Raw genomic sequence first — 18,419 nt, forward strand, 5'->3', positions numbered from 1 at the left:
TTCCCTGGTATATCAAAATGTAATAAGCAGCTTGTCGTCTGTAACAGATATAAATGAACTTGTGTATTTCAAACGCATCGTTGCGTAACAAGAACATCAACTTTAAAACAATCCATATGTTAGCTTATCAATTTTGATATCAATAGATTAGAAAGATCACACGGCCCGGTATGATGGATTTGCAGAATTAAGAACCCTCCCAAAGCCACGAAAATGGGAGATAAATTGAAGCGACTGTATTTCTTCCATTTTCCTTCCAGTCTGAGTGTCTGATGTGAACAAAGGATTTCTCCATCATCGACAACCTCCCGCGTGCCATCAAGGTTAATTAACTGTGAATATTTTTCATAAGCAACCTCTGCCAATCGCTTCTAACTTTGTGGATGAAAGCCAATCCAGCCGGTCAACCTTGTCAGCAGCGTTTAGTTTAAATGAAATCCACAAGGCAATATAATTGGACTTATTTATTTGCTGCTGTGAATAGGGAAATGACTGTGATCTGTTCCAAAATCTTCACTTAACTGACATTGAGTGACGTCTGCATCTTACGATACCCCGTGAATCGTCTGGTGGGTACCTGCTAATGTTAACTGAAGTGATGCACAGTTAATCTGCACTTGTTAACAAGTTTCAAGATATGATTCAATCCTGCTGGTAATGAGGGAGGGGTGGCTTTGCTACTGCAGACGCCCCTCTCATTCAGCAGGCGCCACCCACAACCGCGCCCTTTTTCGTCGGGTATTTAAATGTCTCTCACATGCTCCACATTCCAACTTCCCTGCAGCTGGTCTGTTGCAAGGTTCTGCGCAGAATCAATCTCGTCACATTTCCCACTGGAATGTGGTCGGTGACTTTACTCAGCCTGTTTTTGGCGTTCTTATCCCGTGAGTAATTCTGTTGGACAAATTTCTGAACGGCACTGATTCAGTTGTCATCCTCTCAGCACATTTCTTCTCAGAAATTAGACAGATAGTACACATTGTCCCAAGATTAAATCTCTGGTTTCTTGTTTTTTTTTCTATTTTACTTACAGGTGTCCATTCTGATGTCGTGTTAACTCAGCCAGAGGCGGCAACCGCCAGACCCGGAGATTCTCTGACACTGACCTGTAAAACCAGCGGGTTCACTCTCAGCAGCTACTGGATGCACTTGATTCGTCAGGTCCCTGGGAAAGGGCTGGAGTGGCTGCTTGCATACTACGGTTCTTCGAACAAGTACTTCGCCTCGGGGATTCAGGAGAGATTTACTCCGTCCAAAGACAGTTCAAACAATATTTTCGCCGTGGAAGTAAGGAAGCTGAGGACGGAAGACACCGCCGTCTATTATTGTGCGAGAGACACGATGAGAGGATCCATGGTCGGATCCGTTCAAGAACAGCATGATGGGAATACCATCATTTTCCATCATAAATTGACGGTGAGTATATATTTTTAAATGCGTTAATGACTGCCTGAAAAGGGAGTACGAACGGTCTTTCAATAACTTACCACACTGATGTGATATTTTGCCTTTTTATCCCCTGCAACACCAACATTGTTTGCAATTGCAGAATCGGATAATATGCTCGGTTCAATGCAAGCGGTGGGTACAGGGAGAAAATAGCTGTTAGTTCATATTTAGTGATATTTGTGACCTTTTGCAGCATTTCTAAACCCGCATGGTGTTTATTTTGAGTGAACCCTGATCCTGAACAGAGGGTACAGTTTTTGTTCCGGTCCGCTTCACTGTGCTACCACAGTGGGTCACGGAAAGGCAAACGGCTAGCTTCCCGTACAAAAACTCAGGCAACTAATTTTATCCTGTTTGAACTTCTGGTAAGGGCAGGAGATGCTTAGGGCAGGAGCTTTAAATATAAAGGACACATCTGAAGTAACATAGACAATCAAGAAAGTGTAAAGGTCTTCGACGCAATTACGTCCAATTTTACATATGCTGCGGAAGGACAATATTTTGCTTGATCTGTGGCAGTGAGCAGTACATAGTGATAAATCCCACCAGTCCACCCTGTCAGCGCTGCCTGAATGATGGTTCTCCGAGCGAGATGGGATTCGACCTGATCATTCTTCAGCAATCAACCTGTAGGGTATTAGACATGATTTGTCTCACTGTGTATATTGGAATACACAGCGGTTCCCTTCAATGCGAAAAAGACGCTCAGCTGCTAATTGTGTGGTTCTGGGTCAGAGTGCAAAATGTGAATCCAATTGTTCAGGCAACGAGGTCCTAATTATGCCCAGGCGACTTTAGCACATTTTGGTGCATGCATAACCGGTGGTAAATTAAGATTTATCCAAAAAAATATTTAAGTCACATTTCACGGGCCCGTCTGATATACCGCATCGTTGCAATTTATGTCGGTTGGAATGCTTCCTTTAACCAGTCATAGTTTATAAGAGCAATAATGGCCTCCCATTAATTTTGAAATACGAGCATTTACAGGAATTTTTGTTTTCGGTCTGTTCGTTACAGATCAGGTTATTGTGTGACGCAGTCCATGGAACGTAACACTGTGACTACTACGACTACTGGGGAGGAGGAACCAGGGTTACGGTGACTGACGGTAAGAAACGAGTCCTTATTCATCGACTGTTCCAATTGTGATTTAACTCTGCGCTCCGGGTAATTTTGGAAATTTGTTCAGGTTCGTAGATTTTCCAATCTCCGGAATTCGGCACTGATATTGATTTGCAAAGGGTTACATGGTTCTGCAAAAGAGAGGTTCTTGAATTTTGATTCTTTTGTCATGCTAAGTTCTGTTGGTTCATTAGCTCTGTGTAGATATCACTTCATGCTTATTTACTCAAAAAAAATCCTTGTCTTGACGGCTTCCAATAGCTTGACGGTCTTTAGCTGATCAACGTTTTTGCAATGGTTAACCTGAAAATTATAGAACATCTTTTCCTGATCTACAGCAGATATCTATTTCCTGTAGGTGTTATGTGAGAGTACAGAGAATAAGATGAAATAAAAACGGGTAAGTGGCAACGGCATAATTACCGTGTTTTTTGAAATTTATGTATCAATTCGGGGAATAGCATTGCCGCCTGCTCATCTTATCTCCAGCACAGTTTCAATGGGATAAGTGACATTTTCTTGTAATTCATAGCAACAGCAATTGAAGGTTTGTAGGCTAGGAGAATTCTGCATAAATATAGTTAGAATAACCAAGAAGCGGCAAGTTGAATCAATATTACCGTTGTGCTACAAAATTACGATCGGTTATACACGATCCATATAATAGCAAACCATATTGCGTTTTTTGTTACATTTGGGTTAATCTAACAATGCTTGTCTCAATGCGAGAAAAGTTTTATGACTTTGAACGGAGAGGTTTTTGAAGTTAATTCTGCTGAAATGGTTTCCAATAGTTGTGTTGTGACGCAGCCATTCAGTGGCATCAATGTTTCATTGTCTGAGGGAGCCAATATGTATTTTAGATATGTACCTCCGGTTGGCGCTTCTGAACAGTTCATTCGAGTGGCAGCGAGTGTCGTTGTTTCACGAAATGTCGGATTAGATTAATTAATGGGAGACAAAGAAGAAATGTGTTTCTGAAACGAGCAATTAAAAAGATGTAGATGCTAAAGAACACATTGCTAGAAATTTTATATAAAACCAGTCAATTCTGCAATCACTCTGCAGGTCACGCAGCGTGTGCGGAATGAGAAGCCGAGTTCACGTTCTCGTCGAAGATCCTTGGACAGAACTCGTACTCGAAGGGTCTTCGGGTTGAACTAGGTTTCTCATTCCGCAAATGCCGCCTGACCTCCTGGAGATTTACAGTACGTTCTGCTTTAATGCGCATTTTTGAAAAGATCTGCAAATAATTTTGCCCGAAAATCAGCAGAATTAAGGTCTCAAATATAATGTACAGATCTCTTAATGCATCCATTTACCAGAATGATAATTTGAATTTCAACAATTAGTCTTCCCAGTCATTGCCTTTCACACAGAAAATGTTCCTCCGCTTGAGAAGTTCATAATTAACAAATCAAAAGATACTTTTAATAATTGAAGACGAACATTGTGGAAATGCGAAGAAAATTCGCAAATGCTTTCCCTTATTATTTTACTTACACGATAAAATTTCTACCCAACGCTGTGAGCATGGAAAGAATGAGTAATATAGAACAATGGAGTGTTCGTGTAGTCTTCAAATAGTGTTGCATTTATCTGACAGGAAACATTGATTTCATGTCATTGCATTTTAATTATAAGATTAGTCTCCCTCTGTAAGAAGGAAAGGTAGACCACGTCGTATTGTTGAAGAATCGAATTAAAATAGGTTTTCATCAGTAATTAAAAAGTTGCTATTTAAAAAAAATCAATTATTTGTTCGCAGTGATTCGATGTTAGTCGTAGAATATCATTTGCTGTTGGGGGTGGAAGTAAAGTCGTTTTAAAACAGCAGAGAACACAATTAATCGTCACTGCAATCAACAAAACTTTTCAGTTGATTGTTACTAAATTCAGCTGGAGTGCAGTGTATTGTATCGTGGGACACAGAGGGATACTCAAAACTGATTCCTATCCCTTCAATTTCGAAGGAGTAATCTTAGAACGCATTCGTTGCATTGTATATTCTATCAGTTAAATTCATTCAGACATTGCATTGACAGAGTTCTCCTTAATCCTCACGAATGAAATCTTGATAACCAGTGTGAACGAAAATTTCTTATCCAATTTTCACCGATCGTTCTCTAATTTCCTTCCAATATTTATCAGTATATAAATAAGGATCACCTTTTCTCGTGAATAATGGGGAGCACGGGACTAAAACTGTTTTATTTGTCATAACAAAAAGGAGCTTCCATTCAAATTCCATTCATTTTCTGAGAGCACTTGGTCTGATGGATATTTTGGGGCAATTTCCAGCAACAACATTGTGGTCATTTATTTCCAGCTTCTCTCATTTTATGGTCGCGAGCCTTACATTGGTAAAAACCACAGTCTTGCACCACGCCACAATGAGTGCGATCCTTTCCTGCCAAACTCCGATTATCTGGAGTACCGACACGAAGAGTGATCAGACGATATATATTCTGTGCAGGAAACGAAATTAAACTAAATCCAAAGCATCGGTATTGATTTGGAATGAAGGCAGACAGACATTTATAGATAATATCAAATATGTATTATTCGAGACATATTGTTCCAAAGGTAGTCATTTATTCATACAATCATTGAATGTTTGAAAGTACACTTACATTCCTATTTGATGTGTTGTAATATTTCGCTCACCAGTTAGAAACTGTTGTTAAATTTATGTCGTTTTCAATGAGAGTTAATCTTGAATATTTACTCGCCATGAAAACAGACCAAGCCTGACTTTTCCTTGACACTCAGCCTACTGAGAGGATCGGACTGCAGTGTGTGAAATATCAGGAGTTGCAAAAACCTTTAATGACATCTATACCGAGACCACAGTCTATTTCCTTGTTCTGCTGCTCTCAGTTGCACTGTCGCAGTAGATCTCAGAGACATAATTTGCCGATTTGCCCTCATGATTTCAAAAGAAGCATTTTGTCACCAAGCTATGCCAAAGACTGTATAAGATTCTTGGAGACAGGATTTATGGCCATTTGGAGAATCATAGGCTGATTAGGGACAGTCAGAAAGGCTTTTTGAGGGGCAGCTCGTGTCTCACGCGCCTGATGTGATATATCATATTGATGAAGCAGAGCAGTGGATATGGTATACATGGGTTCTAGTAAGCCATTTGATAAGATTCCTCATGGAAAGCTCTTTCAGAAAGTCAGCAGGCATGGGGTCCAGGGAAACCTAGCTATGTGGATTCAGAATTGGCTCGCTCATATAAGACAGAGGGTGGTGACAGATGGAACGTATTCTGCCTCTAGGTCGGTGACCGGTGGTCTTCCGCAGGTTATCTGTTCTGGGACCCCTGTTCTTTGTGAATTTTATAAATGAGTTGGATGAGGTTGTAGAAGGGTGAGTTCGTAAGGTTGCTGATGATACAACTTTTGGTGGCGTTGTGGATAGTGTAGACGTTGCTGCAGAGGTTGCAGATGGGGTTCAACCAGAAAAGTAGTGCCGTGATACACTTCTGATAATCAAACTCGAAGGCAGAATGCAAGGTTAAAGGCAGGAGTCCTAGCAGTGTGGAGCAACAGATGGATCCTTGGGTCAACGTCCATATATCCTTCAAGTTTTCTGAACAGGTCGATAGTGTTGTTAAGAAGGATGATGGTCTGTTGGCCTTCTCATGCGGGGCAATGAGTTCAAGGTCCGCAAGGTAATGTTGAAGCTGCATAGAACTCTGGTTAGAACACACTTGGAGCATTGTGTTCAGTTCTGGTCGCCTTATTACACGAAGCTTTAGAGAGAGTGCAGAGGAGATTTAAAAGGATGTTGCCTGGAAATAATTTTACGGTGATCTGAGGAAGATACGGGTTGGATTTCAGCAGTACGTTTTTGACACAGAGAGTGGTGTGTACGTGGAACGCACTGCCAGCAGAGCTTTTGGGGGCAGATATATTAGGGACATTTAAGAGAATCTAAGATAGCCACATGAATGATAGAGAAATGGAGAGCTATGTGGGAGGGAAAGGTTAGATGGATCATTTAGCAGGATAAAATGTCGACAGAACATCGTGGAACAAAGGGATAGCCTGTGCTGTAATGTTCCATATTGTATGTTCTAAATCGTAGTTCATTTCGAAAGATTTTGCCGGTTGAGCTGATTGGATTAAAAAATGAAATCAAATGTTTTCTCAGTAGACTCTCTGTTGAACTGGTGATTTTTCCACGGTTCTTCCTGCCTGTTGCGGCGCAACCTGTCACCATCGGAGAATAAACTGTCCAATTGCCTGGTGTCCACCTTTTATTCTCCCCTGTTGCACTTTGGTGTCATTTTAATCGCAAGTATATTTATTATTATTTGTGAATGAAAGACTTTTTTTTCCTTGGACTGAGTTGTTTCGGATAAATAACCCAGCTGGTGACATTCATCCGGATCAAGTCTATGTAATTAGTCGGAGATTGGAAAGAAGTTAAACCTGTGGATAGACAATGCTCTGTATGAATCGGGGATGGCGGAGTTATGTGTGACAAGATAACATTTCGTTGACTGTTTATTCCCCATTTCTAACTGTGTTTAATTTTTCGGCGTTGCCAGGCTGGGCAGTCTCGAGGAGACAGTGTTCGGTATAAACCCCTTTTTAAAATATTCAACAGCAACATTTAACACCGAATTGGAAAACGACCTTCCACCTGCCTTTCCCTCTGATTAGCTTGTAACTGGTGCTGTTGTGGAATTTTGACCCTGACTCCAATTCTAATGATAGCTGCAGGGCATTACACATGACAAATTTGTCCTTGGAAAGTTGTCAGTAATGAAAGGTGGAAGCCCAGCACTATATATGCAGTTCAGAATGGTGTATGACTTCGACTGTAACTTTCCGGCAGTGAAATCCCAAGAAACCTGCACCAATGTGCTTCAAGGCGGGATAATTTGCGGGTTCGCCTGCTGTTTTGGAATATTTGGCACGTTGTTAAAGTACATTGTGTAGATCCCTCGTGCCGGTTAGTTTTCGGAGATTCTTTGCAGTGCCATTTTCTTTATGGGGCTGGTCAAATTTGTTTGTTCCGTGACGTTTCAGGATACGTTGCTCACAAGGAATTCGGGCTTCACAGTGTCGATACAATTCAAGCAGAAATTGGTCTTATATTTCATGCATTTTCAATTCTGTGTTGTGGAACTAATTTCGCTCTCGTTAGAATAGTTCACTGAAGAAGTGCCTTGACATTATACGGTTACGGCAACTTCACTTAATGAAATACTGCGAAATGAATTAGAATATTCAGAATCGACCAATTATTTGAATATCCTGCAAGCAAGAATAGGAAGTTTAGCTCATTAACGTGGCAATCTCTTCCAGCGGCACCAGCGGCCCCCACTCTCTACCCTCTCCTCTCCTGTGAGCAACCCAGTCCCTTCGACTCGGTCACCTTCGGATGTTTGGCGATGGACTACTCTCCGTCGGGCATCATCATTTCCTGGAAGAAAGATAAAGTGCCGATCAGCACCGGACTGAAGACCTACCCCGCGGTGTTCAACAAGAAGGGAACTTACACCCGCAGCAGCCAATTGACAGTCAGCGAGTCAGAAGCGGGGAGCAGCGCCATCTACTGTGTGGTTCGGTCCGGCGATACAGTTAAGGAAGTCCAAATGCCCGGTGAGTGTTGGGGTAGAAAGCAAGGCCGCGAGTTAAGCAGAAATATGAAAATAAGAATATATTTGCTCAAACTCGACAGAAAAATATTCATATTTGACATAATGTATCGTTGTATCGTTAAGTTTCCATCTCTATGCCAGATGAGGTTACACCATTCAGTGAAGCACATTCAGATGCTATTTACATATAACTGGAAGAGTAAAGGACACACAGCTAGTATTCACATGGCACCTGGGATACTGTTCACAGTTATAAAGACATGTGCCTTAACAAATCAGTGGAAATAGAAAATAGAACCGTTGATGTTTATACCAGAATAGGTGGATTAGAGAGACCCAGGGATATCAAGAAATTGACTTCAGTTCTTGAGATTTAAGGACAAGTGGTCCCTGACCTTGTGATACTCTGAACGGGTTTGAATAAAGAGCAAACATGTTTGTCTGGGCAGACAGTGCAAAAATTGAGCATGTGTGTAATATAATTAGAGACACATCCATATTAATTCGGGAGAATCTTATCTATCCAGAGATAAATTAGATCATTGAACCGGCCAACACATGGAGCCGTTGAAATAACCTGATTAATAGCTCCCTGGGGGGGGGGGCGTCGGGGATTATAATTATAGAGACGGGGAGATGTACAGTTGATGAAGAGAACTTCCAGCCCATCATTTCCAGGCCGACAGTGAATTACTTATCTAAACTACTTCCATTTACCAGCACTTGTTGAAGCACGTTGATAGATCAAAAATTTGGTTGCAGTTTCATAATTACACCACGATGAAGTGAGTTGCAGGCTGCATTACTGAGCTGAAATGGAGAGAAGTTACTTTGAGTGAAAGGATATTTCAATTTAATTTCTCTTTGTTTGCCTAGTTAATTCTCTGCAAATAAATCGCTTTCTTCTTGAACAATCGCTTGCATTTCAAGAGAAATTTCAATTGTTTGTTTTCATCAAGATCGAGTGGTGCTTCATCCAGACGTCATCATCACCGTGAATTCCCATGAGGAAATCAAAAGGAGCAAGAAAGGGACAGCCGTCTGTTCGATAAGCGACTTCCGGCCAGCACAACTCACTGTAAAATGGCTAAAGAACGGACAGCTCCTGACTTCAGGTGTCGTCACCTCTCCCTCCTTTGAGGTGAATGGGAACTTCTCCGCGACAAGCCAGGTGACATTCTCAGCCGGAGCGTGGTTCACTGGTTCAGTCTTTACCTGTCAGGTCTTCCATAAAAAGGACATGCAAAGCCGAAACATCAGCATCTCTCAAGGTAAGCGACGCATCTCTGTTTCATATCTCATTGTAAGTGTCGAATTCAGTACAAGGTAGACGTTCACTGACGTCAGGACAATCCACGGCACAGCTTCCCCTTCCAGCCTTGGAGTTGGTCTTTGGTCATAGAGAGGAAGTGGTTAAAAACCAAAGACTCCCTACCAGGAATGTATTCTATCCGATTTACAGCTGAGAAGATGCATCTCCATTTCTGTTTCTGTTGATGAAGCTGGCTTGATTTTCATTTATGTGCCACAGATGTTAACCCTTGCGAAGAGGAACAGATTACAATTCAGCCACCACCACTAGAGCAAGTCCTACTGGAGGCGACAGTGACCTTAACCTGCGTAGTCTCTCATGCACCTTATGGCGTGCAAGTAACTTGGATGCAAGGAAAGAAGGAGTTGAAATCAGAGACTGCCTACCAGCCCGGAGAGACTCTCGACAGCGTGATTAGCAACGTAAACATCTCGACGCAAGCTTGGCTGAGTGGGAGTGTGTTCGATTGCGTTGTGAGCCACGATGAAATGCCCACCCCGAAAAGGGCTTCAATCCGCAAGGAAAAAGGTGAGGGATGGTGGATTGGGTACAGTGGGGTGGACGGTTGTACGTTTCTTTAGTGTTACAGAATCCAATAGTTGAGAACAGTGAGCAGGGTAGACAAAACCAGTGGAAAGAAATTCAGGGTTAATGCTCCATGAAACGCGTTCGTCAGGCCTATTGAAGAGATAAAAAAGGGGAATGATGCCGAAAAGTTGGGAATTTGATGGAGAGGACAAAGATGATAGTGTGAGGTCAAGGTTACCATGGGGATAAGATGTCGCGAAGTTCCGGTGAAATGTGTTAATGAGGTAATTTAGAAGACTAAAAAACAAAGAAGGAAGCAGAATGTTTTGCAAATAGCCGGAGAATCTCACGTAAGAGGCAGCGAAGCTACTGGAGAGGATTTCTCGGGATAGGATTGATCAGCTGTTGGAAACGCATGGCCTAAATCCGACATTGTTCTCCGAATATCATGTCTTATTAACGATTGAGAGTTTCGAGGAGGTGACGAAGGTGATCGATGAGGGTGGAGATGTGAATGTTTTCTGAATTGATTTCAGTAAGATGTTTGAATAGTGCCTCATGGTAGGTTTATTCAGAAGATTAAGATGCATGAGATCCACCGTCATTTGGCATTTGGATTCAGATTTGGGTTCCTACAGAAGACAAGAGTATAATTGTCAATAGGAGCAATTCTGGTTGGAGGTCCGTGGTGTTCCACGGGGATCTGACTGGGATCTCTCCTGTTTTCTTTATATATAAAACACCTGCAGTAATATTGGGATAGGTAATTTCGTCAGTTCGCATACGACACAAAGATGCGCTGTGAATCGTTTGGAAGACTGCCAAAGGATATAGCGGGATTTGTATCAATTGCAGATATTGGTGGAGAAATGGCAGATGGAGTATAGTCCTGCCAAGTGTGAAGTATTCTATATTGGAAGACCAAACATAAAGGGAGAGTTACACAGTTAGTGGAAGGAATCTTTACAACGTTGTTGTACAGAAGGGTCTTAGTGTCAATGTCCATAGCTCCCTGAAAGTGACCACACAAGATAGGGTGGTAAAGAAGGTGTATGTTATGTCTGTCTTTATTAGTGGAGCATTGAGTTCAAGAGTTAGGAGTTTATGTTGCAGATTTATAAAACTCCGAAGGCCGAATCAGGAATATTGCAATCAATTCTGGTCGCCCCATTAACGGAAGAATGTAAAGGTTTTGCATAGATTTTTGAAGAGTTTTACCAGCTTGCTGCCTTGAGAGGATATCTTCAAGAAAGAGAGGTTGTAAAATATTTGGCTGGTTTCTCTGGAGCGACGGAGGTTGAAGAGAGACCTGACAGAAGTTTCAAAGATATTGAGAGGTACAACCAGAGTAGACAGCCTGTTTGTTTTTCCCCCAGGATGGAAATGTCTAACATCAGATGGGATGCGTTTAAGAGGAGACGCGGTAGGTTCAAAGGAGTTATACAGACACGTTTTAAGTTAGAGAGTGATAGGTGGCTGGTAAGCGTTTCCAGGTGTGGTGGTGGAGGAAAATACGACACAAGGGGTTAACAGGCTTTCAGATAGGCAATTGAACGTGCAGAGAATGAGAGGGATATTGACATTGTGTCACCAGAATTGAATAGTTTAGTTAAGCGGATAATTACCAGTTGAATTAGTTCGGCACAACACCGTGGGCCGATGAGCCTCTTCCTGTGTATCCCATTCTGTTTTACAGCACATATGTTGGGAGTGCCCAGCATATCATGTTGCGGTAATGGAGAGAGAGAGAAACTGACCTAGTTACATGTGAAGCACAAATGGCCACTTCTGAAACAGGCAGAGCAGCGAGGTACACGGATATCTGAAAGAAACTGTAGTTACCCGTTGTCTGATAGAATTCACCTAAAGGTGGAGAATTCGATATTGACTCCAGGAGTCTTCAACCTACGCAGATGGAGGATTAGCTGTACTTTTTTCCTGCAAGTTTGAAACGGGACACGTTTTAACAGTGCATGAGGCCAGAGACAGACAGATCTGCATGTGCGTTGCTTATTTGTTCTTTGTTTGATTCATCACTCTGTGAATGCCCAACTGAAATCACCCCCTTCCCCTATTAATTCCTCGCTACCATTTAGGCAACTTAATACCTATTTGTCTTCTTTCTTCGCCACTTCTCGGAAGTGTCTTCTACCTGCAACTTTGGCTCCCTTCTTCACTTTGCACACTTGCTGCCTGCCATGCTTGGTGGTTTCTCCAGTTCAGTGATAATGACAATGAAATCAATACGTAACATCCGAGTACGCCGGGGAATTTTGAGAAAATGAAACAATGGTGTCGTGTCTCTTGAAGATTGTTGACTTGGACAAGTACTCGGTGTCTGATGCATACACCCCAGGTTATTGGGAGAGACAAAGGTTGAGATTCCTGGAGCTTTGAGTAAGATGTTTATGTCATCTCCAACCACAGGCGAGGTCCCGGGGACAGTCAAGCAGCTACTATTGTTGCTTTGGTCATGAAGGGAAATATGGTTAATCCTGAATATTATAGACCGACGACTCTCGCAACACTGGTGTGGAAGGTGTGGGAGAGGATTCTTATGGATAGCATTCATGAGCATTTCGAAAATCATGGCCTAATTCAGGAGAGTCAGCGTGGCTTTGTACGGGGCAGACCAAGCATTCCCAATTGACTAAGGTTTTTCAGGAGCTGACGAAGGTAACGGATGTCGCAGTTGATGTTCTCCATATGGCCGTTTGTCCGTTATTCGACAAGGTCTCTCATGGCAGCCTCGTCAAGATGATTAACATGCATGTGATAAACGGTGCGTTCAAAGTTTGGACTCGGAAATGGTTTCCGCGAAGAAGACAGAGGGTAGTGGTCCATGGGTCATTTTAAGGCTGGACGTCAAAGTCGAACCGTCTTCGGCAGGGATCAGTTCTGGGAACTCTGTTATTTATAATATTTATCAATGAGGTGGATGAAGATGTGGATGGGTAGAGGAGAAATTAGCAGGTGATACAGACTGTGCATTGTGCAGTAGATCGCCAAATGATGCAGCAGGATGTTGCCCATCTTGCAGATATTGCCGGCGAAATGGCAGGTCGTGTTCAATCCGTAGAAGTGTCAGGTATTGCAAATCGGGACATCAAATCTAAATTTAAAGTACACAGTTAATTTCAGGACCCTTCGCACCACTAATATAAAGATGGATCTTGGAGTCCATAGCTTCGTGATAGTGGCCGAACAAGTTGATAGTATGGTAAAGAAGCTGCATGACATGTTTGTTTCAATAGTCAAAGCACTGATTTCAAGATTCGGTATGCTATGTTACAGCTTTATAAACTTCTGTTTGGGTTTCGTCTGGAGTATTTCATTCAATTCTGGTTGCACCATTATAGGAAGGCTGTAGAGGCTATGGAGAGTGTGGAGAAGAGGTTTACCAGGATGCAGGTGCTAGACGGAGAGATGAAGTAATGCAGGGTTGTTTTCGTTGGAGCGGCGAGTGCTGAGGGGAGAACTGATAGATGTGTATAAAATTTGGCAAGGCATCGAAAGAGTGGGGAGCCAGCATGATTTTCCAGGATCGAAATGCCTGATACCAGAGGGTATGGATTTAAGATGAGAGGGAGAAATTTCAACGGAGATGAGCAAGAGAAGATTTTAAGACAGACAACGGTGGTTGAATTTAATGCGCTGCCCGGGTTCTGCTGGAGGCAGATACGACCGAGGCGTCCAATAGGCTCATATATAGGCACACGAATATGGAGAGCATGGAGGGATATGGACCATTATTAGAGATAATTCATTAGTGAAATTCGAAATCGTTAGTTAAATGAGTTCGGAACACATCATGGGTCGAAGTGCATTTTCCTGTTCGATGTTTTATGTTGAAGTTCATGGTTTTATTTTAGATTTCCAGCAGCACGTATTTTTAAGTTCGTTTCTTTGAGGGTTAGTTTATATTCCAGAACGGATCACACAGATAATCACTGTGGTTGCTCCAGCAACTACACCATCGGAGCCATGACAAAATGTATTTTCGTGGACATTGACCACTGAATGAGATAGATGGTCCAATCAGGAAATTCACTGAGCGATATGTGTGAATGTGGCACCAGAGGTGTAACAAACAATCTCTCAATTGTTCCGCAGATCCACACCCGCTGGAACCGTCCGTCTCCGTCCTCCTTCCGCCGACAGATGAAGTCTCCGCTCAGAGGTCCGTAACACTCACCTGCTTTGTGAGAGGTTTCTCCCCTCGCCGAATATTCGTCAAGTGGACGGTCGATGACAAGCCGGTGGATTCGCACAACTACAAGAACACCAAAGTGCTGCCGGAGAACGGCAACAGCTCCTACTTCATGTACAGTATGTTATCCATCGGGAGGGAGCAGTGGGCCAGCGGCGCTTCTTTCTCCTGTGTGGTGGGACATGAAACCCTCCCCATGAAGACCATCGCCAGAACAGTCAATCGGTCCAGCGGTAAACCTAGTTTTGTCAACGTTTCTCTTGTACTGATGGACACTGTAAATTCTTGTCAATGAGAATCACTCAAACGAATTTAGTTTTTGAAAATACACAATAAATACCTTTTTCCTTCCAGTCTTGAAGTTACCACAAGATCACTTAATTCATTGTTTTTCTAATTTTGCCAAAGCGACGGCTATTTATTTGAGGGTGTCGAGGATTGTAAACCCCGCGCTCCAGGCTCAACCGCACAGACGGCTCAGAGATATGTTAAAATCCATCATTGTAGAATTCCCGGACATACTTGAACACCACTGTTCAGTTGCGGGGATTCGGATCCAACCTTCTAGAGTTCCGATTCCTCTTTTCTCCTGTTTCTCATCTATCCAGAATTGTAGGGGAATGTCATGCACGGATCGTGATAGGATGCGCCGTAGCTGAGAAAAAAAAATAGGAAGTCACACTACCACATAAGAGAGGGAGGAAAGAGCAACAGCTCTACGACAACTGCACTTATTTCACACAGCAAGGGGATGAGATTGTTAGATATTTTCTGAAATGCAACTGCGCTCCACAATTATACAAACACATTGAAGCAATCACATAAAATGCAATCCTGATGATGATTATGATGAGAGATATCAAGCTAACTCCGGGTTCTTGAGAAGCTGAACCCTTCTTACAAAGTAACTTCAAGCTTTGCAATCAACACGTAAAATATGCAGAACACGGCAGGGGGGGATATACGGTTTCATAAGCAGGCATATCATTCCTCAGCATCAAAGCCCTGTGGGTTTGTGTGTGGTGTGTGTGTGTGTGTGTGTGTGGTGTGTGTGTGTGTGTGTGTGTGTGTGTGTACGTGTGTGCAAACACACACAGATGCACAGAATGTAGCTGTTATTCTAATATTTATGAGAGTTGGGAGCAGAGAAAGCCTTCACCAATTTCTTGATATCAATAAATAACTGGGTATCCATACAGGAGACATAGAACAAGGATAAGGGGTCGCAATCTGAGACCAAAATATATCAAAACTTTCTTGGAGCCCATGTTACTCGGGAAGTCTCTTGTAGAGAGCGTTCCAGTCTTTTCATTTACTCACTCTGTGATGGAGTGTTTACATGATTAAGATGGTCATGGGTATGAGGGTCAATTGGGAAGATGGAGAAAGGGCCAATTATCAGGTTGAGCAAGATATTCAATGGTGAGTCGGCACCCGGCTTGGTGTTGGTTGTTCCGTCCAGTTCCCGCACACACACATACAAAAGGCAGACGATGAGGAATATGTCAACAAAAATACGGAAGCGATTTAAAATATGGACTGGCTTCGCAAAAATACACTTTTGCATAAAAACAATTATTAATACACATGAATTTACGAAATTGAATCAAATGCTACTACATTAGCTTAAACGTGAAAATAACACGCAGAAAGGATTACAAAACAGACGCATTTATACTTAAAACTTGGAGTGACAAAATATGCACGCACACTCTTGCACATCAATACACACGCACGACGAAATTCATTTATTCAAAAGATAATGCTGACTGACGCTACAACGAATGCCTAACTACCTCAGACGCACATGAACGTAAAAGTGCACATAGATACCATCAAACAGCCAATTACACGAACACACGGACACCCTGGCGCGCACGCACGTCCAAAAGCTTGCAACCATATATCTACATGAAAAAGAACAACACTCACACAAACAATTGATACTCATAATGGATATGAAGCTCGCGATAGCAAAATCGAAATTTTAATAAAATAGATTAAAACAATACATTCCCCAAATTACATAATTACAGAGACAAGCAATCTACAGCCTAGGTTCACCCCATAGTGTTACCGCCCAACCTCATATCGTTGTCTACTCCGGCCCTACATATTACGCAGAAACTTTCTTAGCTGCAAGTTGATGATAAAAACAATCTGCATCCATTGGGTTTCAACAGCATTGACCACTTCCAAATAATTTTTTTGAAAGACATAGCATGAATAACCAATACACAGGATACTCTGCAAATGCTAGAGTCTGGAGCAACACACACAAAATGCTGGAGGAACTCAGCAGGGCAGACAGAATGCTTGAATTCCTCCAGCATTTGTGTGTGTTGCTGAAACAACCAACATCAACTGGCACTCCACGAGGATTAACAAATCATAATATTCAAGAACTATACATTGGTAGAATTAACAAATTGTAGATAATAATCAACTTCAAGAGTAGGTATTGCGAAAGCAGGTATTGATTATTGAAAACTACCATTGATCTTAATAGAGTAAATCCATTGAAAATTAATAGAAAAACAGAAAAATATATTGGCGGAACATAACTAAACAAGAAAGAAATCAGGTCCCGGACTGAACAATCATGTGAATGTATCTCGCTTCCTGCTCTCCGTAGATTTTCGCAGAAAACATCTAATTGAAAACTATGAGGAAGACAGAGACAACATCTGGACAACCGCTTCCACGTTCATCATCCTGTTTTTCCTGAGTATTTCCTACGGCGCTGCCCTAACCCTGGTGAAGGTGAGTTTAGCCAAAGCACCCTTCCACCTGACTGAAGATAACGGAAAAACGTCGATTCATTTTGTCATTAAAAGTCTTCGCATTAATGTCAAAGAACAGTAATATACTTTATTCTGTATCCTTCCTTCACAGGTCAAATGATGGTGTGAATCTGCGAACCCGTGAAGTTTTTCTTCATCGGTCCATTGACATCTCCGTTGGCATGACTGGAATATCTCAATCTGAAGTGGAGAATGTACTGAACAGGATTTCAGTCACTGAGTCTGAATTATTCATTATTGCGTCAAATGTCTTTGCTGGAACGTTTCTGTATCTGACAGCGCTACCTTTAAAACTGGACGCCATATGTACATACAGTGGCATGCAGAAGTTTTGGCACCCCTGGTCAAACTTTCTGCTACTGTGAATAGCTAAGCAAATAAATGTAAAGATGACACATTTATTTAAGATTGTAAGCAAGATTACTTTTTCATTTTCATCTGTTACAGTTACAAAATAACAAAAAATGGAAAGGGCCCAAAGTAAATTTTGCATACCCTGCATGGTCACGACTTAATAACTCCACTTTTGGCAAGTATCACAGCTTGTAAACGTTTTCTGCAGCCAGATAAGAGTCTTTCAATTCTTGTTTGGGGGATTTTAGCCCATTCTTCCTTGCAAAAGGCTTCTGGTTCTGTGCGATTCGTGGGCCGTCTTACATGTACTACTCCATTGAGGTCTATCCACAGATTTTCGATGAAGTTTAGGTCGGGGGACGGTGAAGGCCATGGCAAAACTTTCAGCTTGTGCCTTTTGAGGTAGTCCGTTGTGGATTTTGAGGGGTGTTTCGGATCGTTATCCTGTTGTAGAAGACATCCTCTTTTCATGTTCAGCTTTTATTTTTACAGATGGAGTGATGTTTGTTTACAGAATTTGCTGGTATTTAATAAGAATCCATTCTTCCCTCCACCAGTGAAATGCTCCCCGTGCCACTGGCTCCAACAGAAGCCCAAAGCATAATCTATCCAACCCCGTACTTAACAGTTAGAGAGGTGTTCTTTTCATGAAATCCTGCATCCTTTCTTTCCTCCAAATATACCTTTGCTCATTGAGGCCAAAAAGTTCTATTTTATCTTCATCAATCCACAGGACTTGTTTCCAAAATACATCAGTCTTCTTTAGATGCTCCTTTGCAAACTTCTGATGCAGAATTTTGTGGTGAGGACGCAGTGAAGTTTAGAGAAAAAAGGGTGCAGCATTTCATGAAAATAACACCTCTCCAAATGTTAAGCACGGGGGTGGATCGATCATGCTTTGGGCTTGAATTGCAGCCGGTGGCACCAGGGAATATTTCACTGGCAGAGGGAAGAATTAATTCAATTAAATACCAGCAAATTCTGGACACAAACAGCACATCGTCTGTACAAAAGCTG

The 18,419-nt window shown here is 42.1% G+C and overlaps 1 pseudogene and 1 gene segment (V, D, J or C); both read left to right on the forward strand.

Annotated features, from left to right (window-relative positions):
- Positions 1-823: 823 nt before the first annotated feature.
- LOC127576379 (Ig heavy chain C region-like) lies at positions 824-14,580 on the forward strand. The segment is given in 7 exon segments: positions 824-884; positions 1,034-1,353; positions 2,518-2,560; positions 7,899-8,195; positions 9,154-9,465; positions 9,726-10,034; positions 14,148-14,580. Coding segments are annotated over 7 exon segments (1,719 nt in total).
- A 1,043-nt stretch (positions 14,581-15,623) lies between these two features.
- LOC127576461 (Ig heavy chain C region-like) overlaps positions 15,624-18,419 on the forward strand; it is a 12,424-nt pseudogene continuing 9,628 nt past the window's right edge.

The sequence above is a fragment of the Pristis pectinata genome, chromosome 12 (assembly GCF_009764475.1).
Source record: "Pristis pectinata isolate sPriPec2 chromosome 12, sPriPec2.1.pri, whole genome shotgun sequence".
NCBI classification, from domain to species: domain Eukaryota; kingdom Metazoa; phylum Chordata; class Chondrichthyes; order Rhinopristiformes; family Pristidae; genus Pristis; species Pristis pectinata.